Genomic DNA, 20,414 nt, shown 5'->3' with positions numbered 1-20,414 from the left:
AGTTCAACCTCACTTTTACTTAAACATTAATTGTCTCAAAGATCTATTTATATTAAAGACTGTGGGCCCCATCCAGCCAAAATTAAGCACATTTTAAAGCCTTGTTGGCTTTTCTCTCTCAGGCACCAAAACATCTCGGCCTTGTCTCTGGATCAGCAAAATTAGACAAGCTCTCCTTAAACTTGAATTTCTAGATACTCTCAACCCTGCATTTCCTATCTGAAGGCAATTTCTGTCTCCCTGACAGGGGTGCAGTCTCAGCCTCTACTTAGCATCAACAGGGCTGCAGTATCAGGAGCTTCCAGACCATTCGTGCTAAGCTACTCACTCCCTGGGTGGAAGAGTTCCTAAGCTTCCATAATTAACCCCAAAAGTTCCTGCTGCTGCTAGGATTTTTGTATTTTAAAAAATCCTTTAAACACTTTTTTTTTTAACTTTTTGCTTACAAATTCAAGCCCATTGACAGAATTTTTGTAGCTAAAGCCAAAGGGCAGTGACCTCTTAAGAAGCATGTATCATTGGCCAACCAAGCAATTACATTACTAGCATGCTACCTAATATCAAGCTGCTTCAGAGTTCCATAAAATATCGATCAGGCAATCTAGGGGCCTTGAGCTTTGAAACTGATGGTGATATGTTTGAAAGGGTTGGTCTGGCTATAAGTAAGCAAGCATGCCCTGGATTCCTTTAAAACATCCTTTGTCTCTTGTTAATTTTAAGGCACAATCCCTACCAGGGCCAGCCTGAAATGGGTTGATGCCTGCAGCAGAAAATCCAAACAGCACCTCCTCCCATATATACACATACAACCCACTAGGAAGATCTGAGCTTGTCCCACCAGAAAGGAAGAGGCGCCTCACAACCAAGCTCTTGCAGCAGGACTTAGGCAGGATGCTTTTCTGGTGGATTGTGTCCCTTGACATCGTGTGGTCTCTGTCATCTCTATGCCAAAATGTCCCAGCCTCGCATTACCACAAGTAAGTGACTTCATGCAATTGTAGTGCTTGGTGGATAGGGCCCACTGAACTAATTGTTCCTTCATTTAAACAGGTCCCTGCTGTTTAGAGCCTCTCTCAGTAGCTCAAGCGGAAGTCATCACCAAGAGTCCTTGTGAGTTCAATTAATGGTCTGTAAAGGAGGTGCTCGTCAATAACAGGAAATATTTATACATTAATAAAAGCAATAAAACCATGAAGAATAAAAATAAACAAAACAAAACAAGCACAGCTTGATACAATAACATGCCATGAAATATCACTGGCTTTATAATAATTTACTACAACTTGAAAAAGGAGATCTTTTATCCACATAGGATAGGAAATGCTTCCACTTAAAATATGGCAAGCATGCAATAATATATACACCACAGATTTGGAATTTTGCTTTTAAGTCATGTGCAGAGAATTCTGGTGTGCTTAAAAAGTAATTCCTTGGCCTGATGTACAGTTTTTGTCCCCACCCCCTTCCTTTCCCCTACTCTCATATCTTAAACTTTAGAATTCAGAAATGGGAAAACAAAATTCCTTTGAATAAAAACAGAGGCAGTAAAATACATTTTTCCCTCTGAATTTGTTCTGCCCATTTAATATTAAAAGGCATCATCTTGGCATTTTTTAAATTAAAAAAGCATTTTTGTCCCAAACTTCTGAGTTACTTCAAGGATTTGTTAAGAGTAAATCCCAAACATCTTCATTACACTAGTCCCATCTATTTTATGCTTCCTGGGCAAAACCCACCAGGAAATTCTCCTGCTCAAGCCCTGCTGCAATAACCAGGAGCTATGCTAGCGTACTACGGGTGTTTGCACAGGAGACCTGGGTGGATTGGGCTCTTCACCTGTAGCCCTGCTGCTCAGCCTGGTGATGACCATTCCGTTTACTGGCATCCAGCCAAATCTTTTGTCAGGACTTCCCTGACAATTGCAAAGTAGTCTTTTGTGACTGACCTGACTGCAACCTATAAACCAAAAACAGCAGATCTCTGGAGAGGTCTGGAACAAGGGCAGCATCTGGGTGGTGTCTTTGCTGTTTCAAGAGGCTGCTTTGTACTGCCAGCAGATAAAGCAGCTGTTGAGGGAAATGGTAGCTGAACTCTATGCTGGTTTAGTCTTTTCAATACTAATTAAAATCAAGGAATAAAAAGGTTTTCCAAAGGCATCTATTAACAAATATCTCCATAAAAAAGGAGAGAATCTCTTCCCAGGAGCCTGGTCAATTTGGCTTTGATTTCTGGGTTCTCTCCTTTGAAAGACACTATATGATGAGCGCAGCTAGTATTACCATAAAGATTTATACTTTTAAGGTACTGTAGAAATTGAAACAATCTTACGTTGATCATAGGTTGGTGTGACAGATGACTACAACACACTAAGAAATGAGGTAAGGACATGAGAACTGCCCTCTTGGGTAGAGTCTAGGAGTTTTTAGGGTCTTCAAAGGCAAACGAACAGCTGTCTCTCCAAGACCCAAAATGGTTGCAAACATATCAGCTGTCCTGTTCTTTGTCCCTGATATCCAGATGTCTACCTCTCAATATGGCAGTTCCATTTAGCCACTGATGGACTCTGGGAATATGTCTAATTCTGTTACAAAGCCAACAGATTCATGCATCTGTCCTTGAGAAGCAGTCTACACTCCACCCAGAGGTCTTTAGCATATATGCTGAAGCTCCATTACTGGGAAAGTCAACACTGGAAACATAAGTAACTTGCTTGCCTGTGATTTTCTGCAGCCTGTGCACTTCCTGATGTCTCAGAGCACTAAAGTGATCTGCTTACCAAGACAAAAACTCACAGCACCTTATGGCCGCAGCCATCTACAACCTGCTGACCTGTTCACAGAAATGCCCTCTGAGTTGTGCTCTACTTTAGCCATTGCTTAGAACTTTTGTAGTGGAAGAGAACGAAAATTTGGGGCTTGAATCAGCCAAAATGAAACACATCTAGTCACATGGTTGGAAAGAGGTTCAGAATGTGAAAATTGAAATAAATGGAATTTGGAAGCAATTCACTTTGTCTGGATCAGGTCATCTGCCTTTTTTAAAAAACAAAAACAAAGTTGCTCATCCCAATATTGTATAATGTTTTAAATTATTAAATGAAAAACCATGAAATTAGACCAATAGTTACTGAGGTGGTCTGAAAGAAGGCTTAAAAATTCAGGATGCCTGCTTTCCTTTGGTACAACTGATCCTAACATCCACACCAGGGACTTGGAAGTATGGCCATAAATAATTCAACTGTCTTAACTAATTTCTGACATGGGTATTACAGTAGCATGTTTTCAGATGTTTGTGCAGAAGCAGGCTTGGCAATCAGGTTTAGATCCCAATAACAGAGCAATAGGTAATATGCAACATGTGCATCTATTGGGATACTGAGGGTGTTCTTTCTTTTGCCAGTGCATAGCAAAATTGAGTGACATAGTTGAGACCAAGCATTAACCAACTTTTCCCCTTTTGCATGCATGGCTATGAAGATTTCCTCCTCCCATTACTGGGAAATGGGAGGGTTGTTCAGGTGATTCTCTGTGCACATATGCACACTTCCTGCCTAAAGTTACCAAGTCCTGCACATGCGCTACATGATAGATGCAGATTTTGGCAGACCACTACAAAAGTAATCTTATGAGTTCTTCCAGCCTGCACAAATCTTGATATATATGCAATGTGATGGAGCTGATGTGCACGAGCATTTTGAAGACACCACATATTCAATGGGTCTCTGAATTATTTGTTTGCTAGGAAAGAAAAACAGAAAACAAGACAGCATGGAAGATTATGAGAAACGAATCCCATGTCCATATGGAAGCTGTTGTATGCTGCTTGTTTGAGATGATGTATTAGTATATTGAGCTGAGTAGTCCAACAACTGCCTGTCCTTCAATTAGCACTTCTATTTGTGATTCATCTTCCTATTACTCCAATTCTTAACACTCACTCTCTTTCACCCTTGCAATTCTGTCTGAATGCACATTTTATAGTGCAACTCAACATGTCCTAGAAAAGTCTGTCTGAAACAGAACCTATTCATTCTCATTCTAGAGACAGCCTGCACCACTCACGAAATCAGTATGCGCAAATACACTGAAAAAGTCTACTTTTGGTGACATCAACATACAATGGTTGTGAGACTGTTCGTGCAAAACTAATGAAGGCACTTGAAGAAGTCAAGTAAAGCCAAACCTGCCACTGTCCACCCTGTGCCCACACATATTCCATGCACCTTAGGATCATCCTTCTATTCCATTCTCCCCCTCATATGTGTTGTTTTCCCAGGCCAGCTAAAAGTCAAATGGGTTCCTGAGCTTCACCCAACTGCCACATATTTTAAGAGCTTACCTAAAAGTAGATTGGGAGCTCTATTAAGCCTACTCAAAGTGCAGTGACTGTAGTGTTATGCTTTCAGGTAACTTCAGGTGTTCTGGAAATGTTTTCAGAAAATTTCATTGAGTGCTTGTTGTGTGGGCAGGGCCATCATACCCTTGGGTACTAAGTGATGCCACTCAACAAGATGCTTTGTCTCTCCCATGATCAACAAACAGTCTTCTGCCTCCTTTGGTCTTTTAGCACCTGAGAACATTGTGAAGAATGGCTTTTAATTCATCTGACGTTCTTCAAAGGATGAAGCACCAAAAATCTCCCATTCTAGCGATCCTTTTCTTCCTCTTCCTTTAAATCAATCAACATTTCATTGCGGTAACCATCTTCCTTGCAGCAACATATCAAATCCAGCCCCACATGCAAATCCTTTCTATGTGATGAAAGGCTCCTGCGATAGAGATGTGACTCCTAAGAATGGCCTCAGTTTTAGCCACTGAGGTTGGTGTCCTTACAGCTAGGGTTTCAGCCTGAGGTTCCTGCCATTCATGTGAGAAATAATCCATTCATTCTTGATATGAACAGGAAGTAACATGATGACTGTAAACTGTGATATGCATTGGGGCTATTGGTGGTTTTCAGTAATGTCGTTCCCTGCCAATCTTTGCCCAAAGGATTCTCTCCCCACCCCCCACTTTTGGAAGTGCTGAATGGGAGAGATTCGTTTTGAATTTAAAAGAAGTGATTTCAGCATTCTAGCTGACCAATGCATTAGGGCTTTTTTTTAAAAAAAAAATCAAAGTGGCTTGCTCATCTTGTCACCCAGAATGTTAAAGCCACCCCTGTAGTGGAATTGGTACAGTATTGCTGAAAATGGCTTGAGAAATGCTTCTGGGAGAGATGGGTTTGCTCTTAGAAAGAGGGACGAGGTGGGGGCCGTGAAGGGGGTGGAGCCCGGTTGGGGGGTGGAGCATGAGGAGGTGGTGGGAGTGGCGGCAGGGTGCATGGCGGGGATGGAGTGGGTGGTGTTGGTGTGCTAGGTGGTGGTGGAGTGTAGATTGGGGCAGGGGGTGGAGGGTTATAAATGGGGGCAGGGGGTGGAGAAGGGGGATGATATGCATTGTTGAGCGGATACTTTGGTGGAGCCTGAGAAGTCTTCACTCTGGTGAAATTGATGCAACGACCCTGAAAGAGAAGCAAGAAAAAGAGAACTCAGCATGGAGATACTACTGTTTAAGACCTCACAGAAACAGGGCTGTGTGTAGGCCCCAATTTTACATAAGTGTGAGAAAATTGCAAATCTAAGCTTTCATTTTAAAACATACATTTCTAGCCCTCACAGTTGTAAAAAGACACTTGGAAGTGTGTGGGTATTCGAGACTAGGAAGGTGGCTGAATAAGATCTGCAGCGCTTTGGTGCATCATAGCTTTTTGTCCCTCTGCCCTGACTACTAGAAGAAATCATGCCAAACAGAGGAAATTAATATGTGTATTGGTATCCAGCTCACAGAGTTCTGGGTACAGAATTCTGAGTTTTTTGTGTGTGTTTTTTTTAAAAATAGAATGTACACACAGCCCTGGATACAGGGACACTTTCCAAAAAAGCCACATTTAATGAATATAGTGTCTCTTGACACATTTGCCATAAGCAGAGTCAGACAGCTGAAATCAGTGTTTGAATTCATAACCAAGCCATGCTTTCCCCCAAATGTTTTCTTAGTGTCTTCACAGTCTGCACTGAGCAGAAAAAGTGAGTAGGGCTCCATTCCTAACCAACCAAAAGCTTACATAATAGTCTTGCACATTCTCCCCACCCATAAAATGGGAAGAAAACTCAGCAGGCAGGCTATGTGAATTGTAAAATAATTTTTGTGCTCAAACCATTGAAATTCTTGATGGTAGATCAGTAACCCCATTAAAGTAATGTTAAAGTATTCATCATACAAGTCTTAGCCAAAATGTGTAAGTAGTTTTGGAAACTGATTTTTTAAAGCACGCCTTATATATATTTTAGATTACATCCATCATAGCAGGCAGCCTCTCGCATGAGGAATTCTTGGCATGGGGGGAGGAGAAGTACCTTTTCTAAGAGAGTGCCTAACATTCACAGCTTTTCTAAGGTTCTGTAAATTCTGAGCAGTGAATAAGGTTATAGATCTTCTTCGTGGTCTCTGTGCAGTCCCACACATGGGTCTTGCCGCAGGCAACGAATCCATTCCTCGGAGTTCCAATAGCTCGCCTATAGCGCTTTTTGGCGCGCTCCCCTCCCGCCCTGGGGAGCAGGCAGCGACCGCGCATGCCTGGAGCGGGGGGGGAGCGCCTATCCCACTCAGTTTCTTCCTTTCCGCCGCCCGGACAACACCTTCCTCGCTGCGCTCTCTCCTAGCTCGCCTCGTCTCTTCTCGGCCTCGTTCTCTCTCTTCATCTGGTATCGTATCTTTTTTCCCCCAATTTTCTTCGTCCCCCAAAAAAACAAAAACAAAAACAAAAACAAAAAAACAGAGAAACCGTTTCTGCGCTTTCCTTTCCTTTCTTTCTTACCCTTCCCCCCCCCCCCGCCCCTGTCCGGAGCGTATGGAAGGGAAGGTTACCTTCAAAAACTGTAGGCACTGTGGAGCCAAAATCCCCACCACAGACGGCCATAGCCATTGCCTTTTCTGCCTCGGGGAGGGCCATCGAGTCGAGTCTTGCCCTCATTGTGCAAACTTCGGCAAGCAGGCACGCAAAAACCGCGCTGCGCGACTACAGGCCTTCCTCCTTCAACGGTCCTTGCGGGCTATGCCCACTTCTGACTCGCCGCCTCCCCCACCTCGAGCGGGAGATTCGGCTACCCCGGCCGCGACTCAGCCTCAAAAGCCGCACAAGTCCGGGAAGCGATCTCAAAAGCACCTTGAGACCGGCCACAAATCTTCGGAAAAGCGCCATCATTCCGGATCGGATTCAGCGCCGAAGAAACCTCGGCATTCGGATTCGGCGACTCCGGATTCGGCCCCTAAAAAACCTCGCCATTCCGCATCGGCGCTGCACCCCGAATCGGCGGATTCGGCATTAAAGAGCCTTCACCAGTCGCACTCGGCGCCCGTAAAACCTCGGGACGCTATGGCTTCGACTTCCGCGACTTCCACTTCCCAGTCCACCGCGACTCAACCACTCCTGCCGCCTGAATTATCAACCCCGGCGGACGTCATCATGGACATGCCTCAGCTTACCCCACATACCTCCACGGCCGTGGAGGTAATCCCAATCCGGTCACGGTCGCCTTCGGTGCACAGCCTGGTACCCTCCGAGTTTCTCGAACCCGACCGCACCACCGACCCGACTCAGACCTACCTGCGCTCATCTCTAAGGCCAGAATCCTTCCGGGACGTCGCAGTCTCGCCACTATTCCGTGAATCGGCAACCCAAGTGTCTTCCCATCGGATTCGAGTTCGGTCACGTTCACCGCGTAGCCGCCACGACTCCGGATCTTCCGTGTATGTTGAGCAGCATGATTACCATTCTAGAAGGCGGTATGACTATTCGCCCTTCTCAAGATCTCCTTCACCTCGTCGCAGTCGTTTCCGTTTCCGATCGCCCTCCGATTCGGACGCTCATTTTAGATACCACGAGTCGGAGCCTTACTTGCATCGCAACGTCTCCACTCCACGGATCCGTTACGGGGATTCGCCTCGACCCCGTCATACGCGCCCAACTCGAAACGATGACTCACCTCGTCTCCATTATGATCATCCCTCTCGACTTCGTGACTTTCCTGGAAGGTATTTCCAGTACTCACCTCGACTCCGTGACCGCATTCGATCCTTAGAACAGGAAGTTGCTTCCTCTAGACACCATCAGGAGCACCCTCGGTACCGGGACGTGGCTGCACCTCGCACAGCTTCTGCTACCGTGTCCGTTGCCCCGGTCACCCCACCTAGATCTCCTGCCAAGACTCCAAAACCTTGAGCTCCCGCCTCGGAGCCGCTCATACCTCCACCCTCTCCCTCGGGGGAGGCCTCCTTATCCGACAGAGAGTCCTCAGCCTCGTCGGACTCGGAAGATCACACACCTTCCCTACCCTCTGACTCCGCGCAACAGCTACGGCTCTCTCCATCGGATGCATCCAAGGCGTACCTCAACCTGATAACCTCTATGGCGGAAGCGCTGAAAATACCACTCCCAGCGGACTCCCCCAAGGTGTCGGACATGGTACATGACCTAGTGCAGTCAGACTTCCCACCCGGCTCCTTACTTCCGATGCTACCCGTGCACTTGGAGGGTCTTCGAGAGGCCTGGGAGAAACCTGCCTCAATCCCCCCCGCTTCAAAGAGGTTCGACTCCCTCTATCGGGTCCACGCCCCCGACGCCAAGTTCCTAGCTTCGCATCCGGCACCGAATTCCATAATTGTCCATTCGGCCACTAAGGCCAAACCCTCCAGACATCCCACACCACCGGATCGTGAGGGAAGGAAACTAGACACCTTAGCAAGAAAAATTTTCACTCTGGCTTCCACCAACTCGAAGCTCAATAATTACTTAGCTTACTTTGCCGCTTACATCTTTAATTTGGCCAACCAGTTTACGCCACTTATCCCCTCGCTTCCTGACGCCTCTCAGAAAACAGCCTCCTCCCTGGTCGCCGAACTGTCCAGGGTCTCTAAGCAACAAATTAATTCCATTCGTCATGCGGTCTCCTGCTCTTCCCGAGTTTTTGCCTCTTCGGTCGCCCTACGCCGTCATGCTTGGCTTAGGTCCACCAATCTGCAACCGGACATCAAACAGAAAATAGAAGATCTCCCCTTTGACGGCCTTGGCCTTTTTCACGCTTCTACCGATGAGGTCTTGACCTCGGTCGACGACGGCCGTAAGAGGGCCAAACGCCTGGGAGTGTCTCAACCATCCTCACAACCATTCAATCGCAACAAGCCCTGGAAGCCAGCCTTCCAGAGACGCCAACGTTCTCCCAAGCAGGGTGACTATTGGAAAAGAAGGCCTACACAACAAAAACCTCCTTTCCACCAGAGGCCGCGCCCTCAGCAAACCAAAAAGTCTTCCAGTTCTACCAAACAGTCTCTTTGACTTCCCTCCCATGCAGCCGTCCTACCCAACACGTCTCTCCCCATTCTATCGGACTTGGAGCTCTATCACGACCGATTCTTGGGTACTCACCATCGTACGCCTAGGGTACGCAATCGAGTTCATTTCACCGCCTCACCACCACTACTTTATAACTACCCCCCCGTCTCCTCACCTCCATCAGGAGATTCTGGACTTGCTCCAGAAAAATGCCATAGAACCTGTTCCCCCTCAACATCGGGGGACGGGTTTCTACTCAAGATACTTCCTGGTCCCCAAGAGAGATGGAGGCAAGCGTCCTATTTTAGATCTTCGGAAGCTGAACAAATTCATCGAGTACAGGAAATTCAGAATGATATCTCTGCAGTCCATCTTGCCCTTGATTCCAAAGAATTCCTGGATGGCTTCCCTAGATCTTCAGGACGCTTACTTCCATGTCACAATCCGACCTCAACATCGGAAGTATCTCCGCTTTGCAGTGGGCCCGGATCACTTCCAATACGCATCCCTACCGTTCGGTCTCTCCACTGCTCCCAGAGTTTTCACCAAGTGCATGGCGGTGGTGGCGGCTGCCCTACGGATCCGAGACATCCCAGTCTTTCCGTACATCGACGACTGGCTCCTCATTGCACCGTCACAGCAGCAGCTCGAGTCCAATCTTCACACCACTCTTCTCCTCCTATCTTCTCTAGGCTTGCGTGTGAATGCTATCAAATCACACCTCGCCCCAACTCAGGACCTCAACTTCATAGGGGCCTATCTCTGCACCTCCCTCCATCGTGCCTTCCTCCCGGAGGACCGTGCGCTGACAATCATCAACCTCGCCAGATCGATTCAGCTACAACCCACCCAGACGGCCTTCACTATCCAACGCCTTTTAGGCCTGATGGCCGCCACTACAGCAGTCCTTCTCTTCGCCAGGCTACGGATGCGGCCACTTCAGCTATGGTTTGTACGTGCCTACCATCCTCACGTACAACCTCAGAACACTCTGCTCACTGTTCCCCAGAGAGCACTTCTCTCTCTCACCTGGTGGACTCTACCCGACAACCTTCTTGTGGGCATGCCTTTTCTACCAACCCCCCCAACAGCTACCGTGACAACAGACGCCTCCATGTGGGGCTGGGGAGCCCACTTAGATGGCAGAACTGTCAGGGGTCTTTGGACTCCTTCAGAGAGGGACATGCACATAAACTGTTTAGAGCTGATTGCTGTGCACAGGGCCCTCCAATCGTTCCTCCCTCTCATCAGAGGTCGCCACGTTCAGATCTCCACGGACAATATGGCAACAGTCTTCTATATAAACAAGCAGGGGGGCACCAGATCCCTACGACTTTGCCGCATAGCCATACTTCTCTGGGAATGGTGTGTCAAACACAACATCTATATGACCGCCATCCACCTCCCAGGTGTGGAGAATGTTCTGGCCGACTCTCTCAGCAGACTGCGCGTAGACGACCACGAGTGGTCCATCAACCCGACCTACCTTTGTCACATCTTTCGGTGCTTCGGGACACCATGGGTGGACATCTTTGCATCCACGGACAATGCCAAATGCCCTCAATTTTACACCAGGAGGGGCAGGGATGCATTTCTGCAAACTTGGAGAGGTCCCCTCCACTACCTCTTCCCTCCAACTCCTCTACTAATCAAGGTACTCATGAAGATATCACGAGACGGCACAAACTGTATTCTAATTGCTCCTTGGTGGCCACGGCAACCATGGTTCACGAGGCTACTGCAAATGTCTGGTCACACTTACCGCCGTCTCCCTCCAATGCACGATCTCCTATCGCAGGCCAGAGGCCAGATACTACATCACAACCCGCAGGTCCTGGCCTTGACAGCGTGGAGAATCCGCCCTCCTCCCTCTCTGCGGATGTAGCCAATGTCATCCTTAATGCCAGGAAGCCTTCCACGAGACTTTCGTACCAACGCAAGTGGAGGCGCTTCTGCTCCTTCGCAACATCTCATCACTCTTCAGCAGAATCGGCGCCCCTAAATCTGATTCTTGACTATCTGCTCTCCCTGCAGAGATCAGGACTCTGTTATTCTTCCCTGAAGGTTCACCTCTCCGCCATTTCCGCATTTCATGACCCTGTTGACGGCAAGACGGTGTTCTCTCATAGCCTTTCCAAATCCTTTCTTAAGGGAATGCTGCATCTCCACCCACCCATCAAGCCTTTCGTTCCGGCTTGGAGCCTCTCCCTCGTTCTCTCATGTTTAATGAAAACCCCGTTTGAACCTATGGCTACCATAGATCTCAACCTTCTCTCTTGGAAAACAGCATTGCTGGTTGCCCTCACCTCTGGGAAGCGTGCAAGTGACCTATGTGCTTTCCGCCATGACTCACCTTACACCATTTTCCATAAGGATAAGGTGGTCCTGCGTCCAGACCCTGCTTTCCTCCCTAAGGTTGTTTCCCAGTTCCACCTATCAGCTTCAACTTCCTTACCTGCATTCTTTTCCTCTCCATCAGACCCAGGACAAAGAGCCTTGCACTCTTTGGACGTTAAGAGAGCCCTGTCATTCTACCTGGCTCGTACGCAACCTTTCCGCAAGGACCCTAATCTGTTTGTGGCCTACGGCAGGCCTCACAGAGGGCACAAGATTTCTACTCAGAGACTCTCGAAATGGGTAGTTAGTGCCATCAGGTTGTGCTACGAACTGGCTAAGCAGCCCTTGCCTGAGGGCCTCAAAGCCCACTCCACTAGAGCGGTCTCGACCTCCTCGGCTTTCCTGCAGGGCGTCTCCCTAGAGGACATCTGTGCTGCTGCATCGTGGTCCTCTGCATCCACGTTTGTCTCCCACTACGCCTTAGATGTGCGTGCGAGACGAGACGCTTCCTTCGGCCAAGCGGTCCTCAGATCCATCTTCCACTGAAGTTATGGGTGAGTGCATTCGCTTTCATCTCTTCATTGCATGTAGATGCTGCTATGATCATGTGGCATGTGACTAACTCTCCTTTTTTTCCAGCACCCTCCTCCAGGTTATTCAGCTGGCTAGTCACCCATGTGTGGGACTGCACAGAGACCACGAAGAAGATAAACAGGTTGCTTACCTGTAACTGATGATCTTCGAGTGGTCATCTGTGCAGTCACACACGCCCACCCAGCCTTCCCCGCTGCTGGCCTCTTGTGATTGTTGCTTAACTCTGTTCAGTGTCAGTGTCAGCGGCGGCTGGAAGAAACTGAGTGGGACAGGCGCTCCCCCCCCGCTCCAGGCATGCGCGGTCGCTGCCTGCTCCCCAGGGCGGGAGGGGAGCGCGCCAAAAAGCGCTATAGGCGAGCTATTGGAACTCCGAGGAATGGATTCGTTGCCTGCGGCAAGACCCATGTGTGTGACTGCACAGATGACCACTCGAAGATCATCAGTTACAGGTAAGCAACCTGTTTTTATTTCCATATTGTGGATCACATGCTGTTTCTTAGAGTTATCTGCTGTTCTTGTTTGCCTTGTCTTATTTCGTAAAAAAAAAATTGTGATCCACCTTGTGTCTCTGTGAGAAAGGCAAGCTCTAAGTGGGGTAAGTAAAAAAAAAAAATTGATTGTGAGAATGGCACTTTAGGAATGAATGAATACATGACCAGATAAAATAATTAACACTTTTTTCCTGCCCAATAATCAGATATATTTTCTGCCCAGAGGTTTGTTTTAGTAAACTAATTTAAGTGTTTAATCAACTAGGCTTAATTATACAGAGAACATGAATCCTTTTTGCCATCTCAGTCCCTGAGCATAGCTTCTCCCCACCAATATAATGCATGAAAACATGCATTACATGAATCTAATTGCCTGGTCTGATTAAAAAGGACCATTCATTGTCATACTGGTACCTAATGGATATACAGAATCAAAGCCTGATGATGTTACATGATTAATATTTATTTTACAAATGAATTCCTCTCAGGATTAGACTCTTACATAATTTTCCTGCCTCTTCCCACAAAGACAGGTGCAGTGCTGAAAGAAGCTGTAAAATCCATGGGGATCGAGGCATTCTTTCTCCTCTCCCACATGTTAAAAATCTGGATCCAATTTCCATGATGGAACACAACAACAGTAAAACTGTGGAACAGTTCAAACTGGCACCCACACCTAGGGTTTGTGCTTTTGCTAAAAAGAATAGACACTTGGAAGTGTCTAGACACATGCTTGAAAGAGTAGGGTAAAAGGCATTTAAAAATCACTTATATGGTAACTTTAGCAGGAGAAAATGTAGAATGTGGTTGAATTTAATTATTTGATTCCAAGACATCACCACAAAGAGGATCTTTGCTCATCTATAAAAAAGCATTAGTTTATATAGTCAGTTCATGTTTCATTTCCTCTCAAGATTTCCACCTTTGTAGGGGAAAAAACTCTTTACACACATAGACACTAGACATCATTATATATTTAACTGTGAAACTTCCCCTAGAGTATGGATCAAAAAAATCCACACAATAAGGCCAGGGACAGATAGGGGATTTTCCCCTTTAAAAACTCGGGAGAACCTCCAGGTTTGCAGAAGAGTCCAAAACATTTTTAAAATTACATTGGTGATTAAAACCTACAAAATAATAAAAGCAACACCCATAGCTTATGTGTGAGTACGTTCTGTAGTCTCAGTAGCCATTCTGGGGGTTGCTAGGCAAACACAACAGTATTGCTGAGGTTTCAAGTTTCAGTTTCTTAAGTTAAAGGTGGAGGGGAGAACAATAAAAGGGAAGACCGAAAGTAGTAAAGGCTGAAGGGGGAGAACAGAAAAGGGTAGTGAAGCAGGTGGGAGAGGCTTCCAGAGGGAGGGTAGGAGGGAGAGGTGAAGACTGAAGGGACTGATAAATGTAGTGGGTGGGAGGGAGAAAAGGAAGCAGGAAAAAGAGATAGGCTATGGGTGCCTATTGGGAGAGAAAGAAGAAACTGTGTGAGGAACAGGTTCTGGGGGGGGGGGGGCGGGAAATAAGACGGTCCCTTCAGGTTTTTGCAGCTCCCCCACTTTTACACTCTAAACTAAAACTTACCAGGGCCTTAAAACATTCCTAAATTCACATTTGGTGCTTAATATGGCATACTTGGATGAAAATGGACTGGGAGTAGCTTTGTTTTTCCCTAATCTTTTTCCTCTTAACAATGTATCCAGTCCCAGCACTACTGAGTAGATGCCCACTAGAATGAAGCCTTGGAGTTACAAAACTCCTTGCTTGTAGTCATGCCTACCGGCAGGCCCTGCTTTATATTCCAGTAATGTAAGGAGTTAGATTAGCTCCTTGACTGGGGAGCAAACCCCTTTCTGTTGTGGCCCCAAGGCCATAAAATGAGCTATTTGAAGATGTGTTATTTGAAGAAAGGAAATCTGACTTATGCTAAACTACTCCTCTGCTTTACCACATGGAGGGCACTACCCCTCCTTTTCCAGGCAGATGAAGGTGCGCTGTCACATGGCGATGGTGTGTGGCTGAGCAGGTTGCAGACAAAAGGCCCTGGCAGGGCAGTTGTTGCCCAGGAGGCCATACTGGGCCTCACCTAGCATCATATGACTATACTGCCACATCCAAGAGGCTGTTTCCATTTCGTCACCCTCCTAATACATCAAATAAGCTTAGGCTAGAGCAATTGGAAATCCAAGTGCATATTTTAATTTATTTGTCATTCCTTGATCTATTGTCCCCAGCCAAGCAACTGTCTTATTTTACATTTATCTGATTTTATAAAACTGAATGTGTCTGGTTCTCTGCATTCCAGCAGATGGCAGGTCACAAACATACATAATAAATCAGAAAAGAAGACATCCCATCTCTGACCACCCCCCATCTCCAACTCAGATTTGATAAGGGTGTTAGTGCTTGTGGAGGCACAGATGAGGAGACACAAGCCTGTTTTTCCTTTTCCAAAAGCCCAGTGCTGTTTCAATCCAACTAGCTAGCCAGGCAATGACGATATCATTCCTTGTGGCTATTAGAAAAAGCATCTGCCTAAGCCTCAAGCACTCAGTGGAGGGAAGCAGGCCCTGCTCCGAGAATATAAGCCAGGCTGTCGTGCAAGGCAGATGATGATCAGCTGTCCCATATCAAGGGGAAAAACAATGAGCATCTGCCACCAAATTCTGCCTGGAGCAAATTGTCAAAGTGAATTTGGGAGGCTACTGCTCCAGCAATACACTTAGGGAATTCTGAGGGACACTGAAAAAGAATTTTTATGAGTCTAATGAAATGTCTCAGGAAATTCTTGTGCCTCAGGAGAAACAGTTTGCAATAATAACACATCACACGGGGTTCCCAATCCCCAGGTCCAGACAAGGGATTCCCCACTTTCTGGCGTTCCTTCCAACCATCAGCCAGCTGGTTGACAGGGGAAACCCCACCTCCATATGGCCATATTGGTGGTATGCCCCTGACATCATGATATCACATGGAAGTGGTATCATCCCATCAGGGACATCATGTGGTGACATGGCTGTTGGGCAAAACTCTTATGGTTTGAGGGTGATTTTACCATAATGTTCTGCCCTCACACCAGAGCATCACCATGTAATGTCCCTGACTTGATGACATCACTTGATGTCATTATGGTGGGGACACTGCATGACATCCCTTCCCCCTCCAGGAACATCCCCCAGATACCCCAATGACAAGATACCTGACACCCCTACATCACAAAGATCAGTAGAGTAAGAATTAACCTTGTTAAAAGAGGCTAGGATGACAGTGTACTGTAGTTATGTTTTTCCTAGATCATTCCTGAACAGTAAAATCAAATTCTGTGTCTTTGATAGGCAGAGACCGTCAAGCCCTGAAATTTCCCACAAAAGTAGTTCCATTGAGACAGTGACAAACACCTCACCACTTTGAGTCTGATGGAACCTGGTTTTTCTGGCCACTGTGTGATACAGAATGTTGGACTGGATGGGCTATTAGCCTGATCCAACATGGCTTCTCTTATGTTCTCTTATGAGTCAGGTAAAATGGCTCCCTTGCCATGGTTAGAATCCTTCAAAGAACTGAGAAGCCGAATTACCTGAAACCAAATATTGTATAGAGAAACACAAGCCCCTCTCCTCCACAAGGCATGGATGACCAAGGTCAGATCTGTGAAATCTCTCTACCTCCCTCATAGGGGACCAAGCCCAAAGTCTCCAGTAGGTGTGCAGACTTGTCCACTGGACATCAGTGGAAACATATAGCAAGTCTTCTTTCCCTGCTCCCAGACAACAATGCAATTTAACATCTGGGATGCAATCTAACAGCAGTGCCATCCCTAGAGTACCATTCTGAACTCCAGCCACACTTTACAAAACCCTGCTCCCAAAAGGCTGCATCAACCAAAGCTATAATGCCTGATAAATAATACAATGGCCAGAGGCTGGTTTGACAGATCTCTTCCTTGGATGATCTCCCTCTTCAAAGCATCAGATGTAGCTGTTTCTCAAATCAGAACAGATAATGCCCTGCGGAATAGTTTTCCCAGCTTTTTTTCATATGCAGTACTAATAGGGTTATAATAGTTTTAAAGCAAAAAAGAGGCCATATTTCCCAACTGGCTACTTCAAACAAGTGATCACTATGACACATCTCATTTTAAATACCCCTACTATAAAAGCTGTGGTAGTTGTTATGAACTAGGAATATTCCTAACTTTCCAACCAAAAAAGCGTACATTTTTGTCAGTTTCTTTAAAAGAGCCAAAAATAGGACATCTAGTAACCCTAAGTACTAATGATTTCCAGGGTCACCCAGGAGCAGCAGTTTTAGAGGCCTTATCCAGTGATCTCATTCATCTGTCCATCAAGCAGGACTGTTCCAATCCCAGCCACTGGAGGGGGAAAGGATCATAATATTATTTGATTTTACTGCTGCTTCAGGCCATGGAAGATGGCAGGAGGCAGCTACACCCAACCAAAAAGAAGAAAAGAGTTTCCTATGTAGGAAGGGAGTGGGGAGGGAGAGCAAGAGAAAAAGAAGAAAGGCTTTCAAAGTCATAAATAGATGGGCATGAGAGGCTCCAAACAGAACCTGTCCAAAACACATGGCTGGTCTGGGGATGGAGTCAGAAGTTGACCAAATCTTTATTGTGTGGAAAAGAGTGGATGAACTGATGACAGCTCATGCCATAATAAATTTGTTAGTCCTCAAAGTGCCCCACAACTCCCCTTTCTGCTAGGATGAGCGCACTGGTAAAGTGCCATTTATCCCAGGCTTGTGTAATAATAATTTGGTTTCACTTGTTCACTGTTGTCTCTCTTTTTTTGCCTGACCAAAAAGCCAAGTTAGTTACCTGGATCTCTTTCCCTCTCTCATTTTGCCTTGGCTTCTATGCAATTCAAGCAATGTTTAAACTTTCACTCCAATCCTATTTATTTTGTGTATTTATGTCCAAGTATTTAATAAAAGAGAAAGAGCAGCCAGGTGAAACACAGCCAGAAATAAATGCTCCTCCAAGTGTTTTACTTGAAAAAGTACTCAGTTGGGATCTTAAGAACCATGAGCTGGAACTCAAGCATAGTCCCAATTAAAATCCAATAAAAATTTTATGGGACGTGATTTTCTTTTTGATTTTGGATCACTGGGGCATATGAAATTCTTCTTGCTTCTTCCCTAGTTTGAACTCATAAATGGCAGAATTCACAAACTGGATACATAGCAGTTTACAAAAGTCTTCCCACAATCAATCTAGAGAGCCTGGGCTGACAGTTCACATCCAAGCAATGGCTCTGGGACAGATGTTCCAGAGAAATGCTCTAAGGTGCACATTTAATTCATGTGGGCACTGGCCAGGCCTGCTGGATTCCAGGATCATTCCCTATGAAATCTAGCGCACAACTAATGTTCTGGTGGTCACACTTTGCAGAGAAAGATAGCTAGTCATGGAGAACACTTTGAGACAATCCAGCCTTGTACCAAAGTGATGGGTTCCACCTGAACTGAAATGGTACCAGACCACCAGTGCTTCATATAAAAAAAAAGTCACTGAGTAGCTTTTAACAAACTCCTGGGGCAAAGCTGGGAAGAGCTGGAGATCATCTGGTTCAGGAGGGCTCATCCCCAAGGATTATCTGGTTCAGATAATTTAGATGGGGATGGGTTAGACCGTTAGAGCTTAACTTTTTAATTTATTCATGAATAATTTGGAACTAGGACTATGTAGTGTAGTGGTCAGGTTTGCCAATGACACAAAATTATTCAGGATGGTGAAAACTATGACTATGAAGAGCTCCAAGAGGACCTCCACTAGGTTTCCCATTTCCCCGTCCCCATCAGGGCCTCTCTGGATTTCAGGGGCTTCAACCCACCAGCACAGAGATTGTCAGCGGGGGTAGCCCCACCCCCAAAGATCTCCATCACCACCCAACATGCCTGGCACGATGACATCACTTCCAGGTGACATCATCATGCCCTGAGCTACACACACATGAAAAAAATCCCCCACCAACAGCCAGGAAAGACCTGGCAACCCTAACCTCCACAAACTGGGAGATTGGCAACAATGTGGCAAATGAAGTTCAGTGTTGGTAAGTGTAAAGTGATGCACAATGGGACAAAAAAACTCAACTTCAAGTATAGGCTAATGGGGTCTGAACTTGCTGAGAGGGAAAAGGGTCTTGGGGTCATAGTGGAGAACTCAATGAAAGTGTCAACCCAGTGTGCTGCAGCAGTGAAAAAGAGATTATTAGGCAAGGGACTGAGAATAAAACAGTCAATAATCTATGCCCCTGAATAGATCTATGGTGCATCCTCATTTAGAATACTATGTATAGTTCTGATCACCATAGCCAAAAAGGAGCTGGAAAAAGGACAAAGGAGGGCAACCAAGATGATTAGGGGGTTGGAGCACCTTCCGTATGAGGCAATGCTGAAGAGTCTGGGACTTTTCAGTTTAGAAAAGAGACAACTAAGGGGCAACATGATAGACATTTGTAAAATAATGCATGGGGTGGAGAGAGACAAAGAGAAATTTTTCTTCTTTTCCCAAAATACTAGAACTTGAGGGCATCCAATGAAGCTGATGGTCAATAGGTTTTTCAGGGTGGGCAGAAGGAAATACTACTTTACAAAGAGAGTGGTTAAAATATGGAATTTGCCGCCAGAGGATACAGTAATGGCCACAAGACTAAACAACTTTAAAAGAGTATTAGATTCATGGAGGATAAATCAATTAATGGCTACTAGCTGTGGAGACTGAGAGGAACCTCCACATTAAAAGGCATTAATCCTCTGAATCCCAGAGCCAGGAGGCAAAATCAAGAGAAGGCCTTGGCCTTTGTGCCATGTTGTTGGCCATTCAGAGGAACTTGTTGGCTGCTGTGTGAGACAGGATATTGGACTAGATGGACTATTGGTCTCATCCAGCAGGGCTCTTCTGATGTTCTTATGTTCATAATAAAGGAGTAACAGGATGACTGAAAGATAATTGAGGTAGCACGGAAATTGAATTACGTAATTCTTCACATGAGTTTCATGAGTAGAAAAGTGAGGCAGTTATCACTAAAAGTGGCCTCCTTTACCAAGAACTGAAAGGTAGAAAGTGTAACACCATGTCTCCAGAGGTAACCGAGGAACTTACAGAATAGTAAGTTTAATGTTTTTCCCCAGAAAATTGATAGAAACTATTCTTAAAGATAGAATTATTAAGCACATAGAGAAATGAGCTCTACTGAGCAAGAATCAGCATAGCTAAGCTTCTGTGGGGGAGGAGGGGAGAATAAGGTCCTATTTTACCAACTTCTGGGGTTCTTTAATACAAACAAAGACAAGGGCAACTAGATTTCGTAAAAAAATTGTTAACAAAGTGCTTCAAGAAAGGATGGATCATAAACTGCTTAAATGACAAGAAGGAGCAAACAAAAGTGACTGGACAGGTCTAACTATAGAGGGAAGCAAACAGTGGGATCCTACAGGGGTCAGTATTAGAGCGAGTACTTTTTAGTTGAGAAAGTGATTTAAATCTTGTACATTTGTCATATATACAGTTGTTGGCATGAGCAGTGGCTATAGGTGGAATTAGGCAGCCTAGATGTTTCATGAAGCAGAGAATAACATATAGGTTCAAAATGTGCCGCAAGCCAA

At 45.7% G+C, this 20,414-nt stretch overlaps 1 protein-coding gene across 1 annotated transcript in view; it reads right to left on the bottom strand.

Annotated features, from left to right (window-relative positions):
* Nucleotides 1-4,668: 4,668 nt before the first annotated feature.
* Nucleotides 4,669-20,414, bottom strand: part of ANTXR1 (ANTXR cell adhesion molecule 1) — a 168,673-nt gene continuing 152,927 nt past the window's right edge. Inside the window, exon 18 of the mRNA XM_060251262.1 lies at nucleotides 4,669-5,502. Within this exon, the coding sequence (XP_060107245.1) occupies nucleotides 5,230-5,502 (273 nt within the window). The 3' untranslated portion in view covers nucleotides 4,669-5,229. The remainder of the gene's footprint in view (nucleotides 5,503-20,414) is intronic.

Source organism: Heteronotia binoei, chromosome 12, assembly GCF_032191835.1.
Source record: "Heteronotia binoei isolate CCM8104 ecotype False Entrance Well chromosome 12, APGP_CSIRO_Hbin_v1, whole genome shotgun sequence".
Taxonomy (NCBI): Eukaryota; Metazoa; Chordata; class Lepidosauria; order Squamata; family Gekkonidae; genus Heteronotia; species Heteronotia binoei.
Note: the sequence above shows the minus strand (reverse complement) of the source record. Positions and strands in the feature narration are given on the sequence as shown.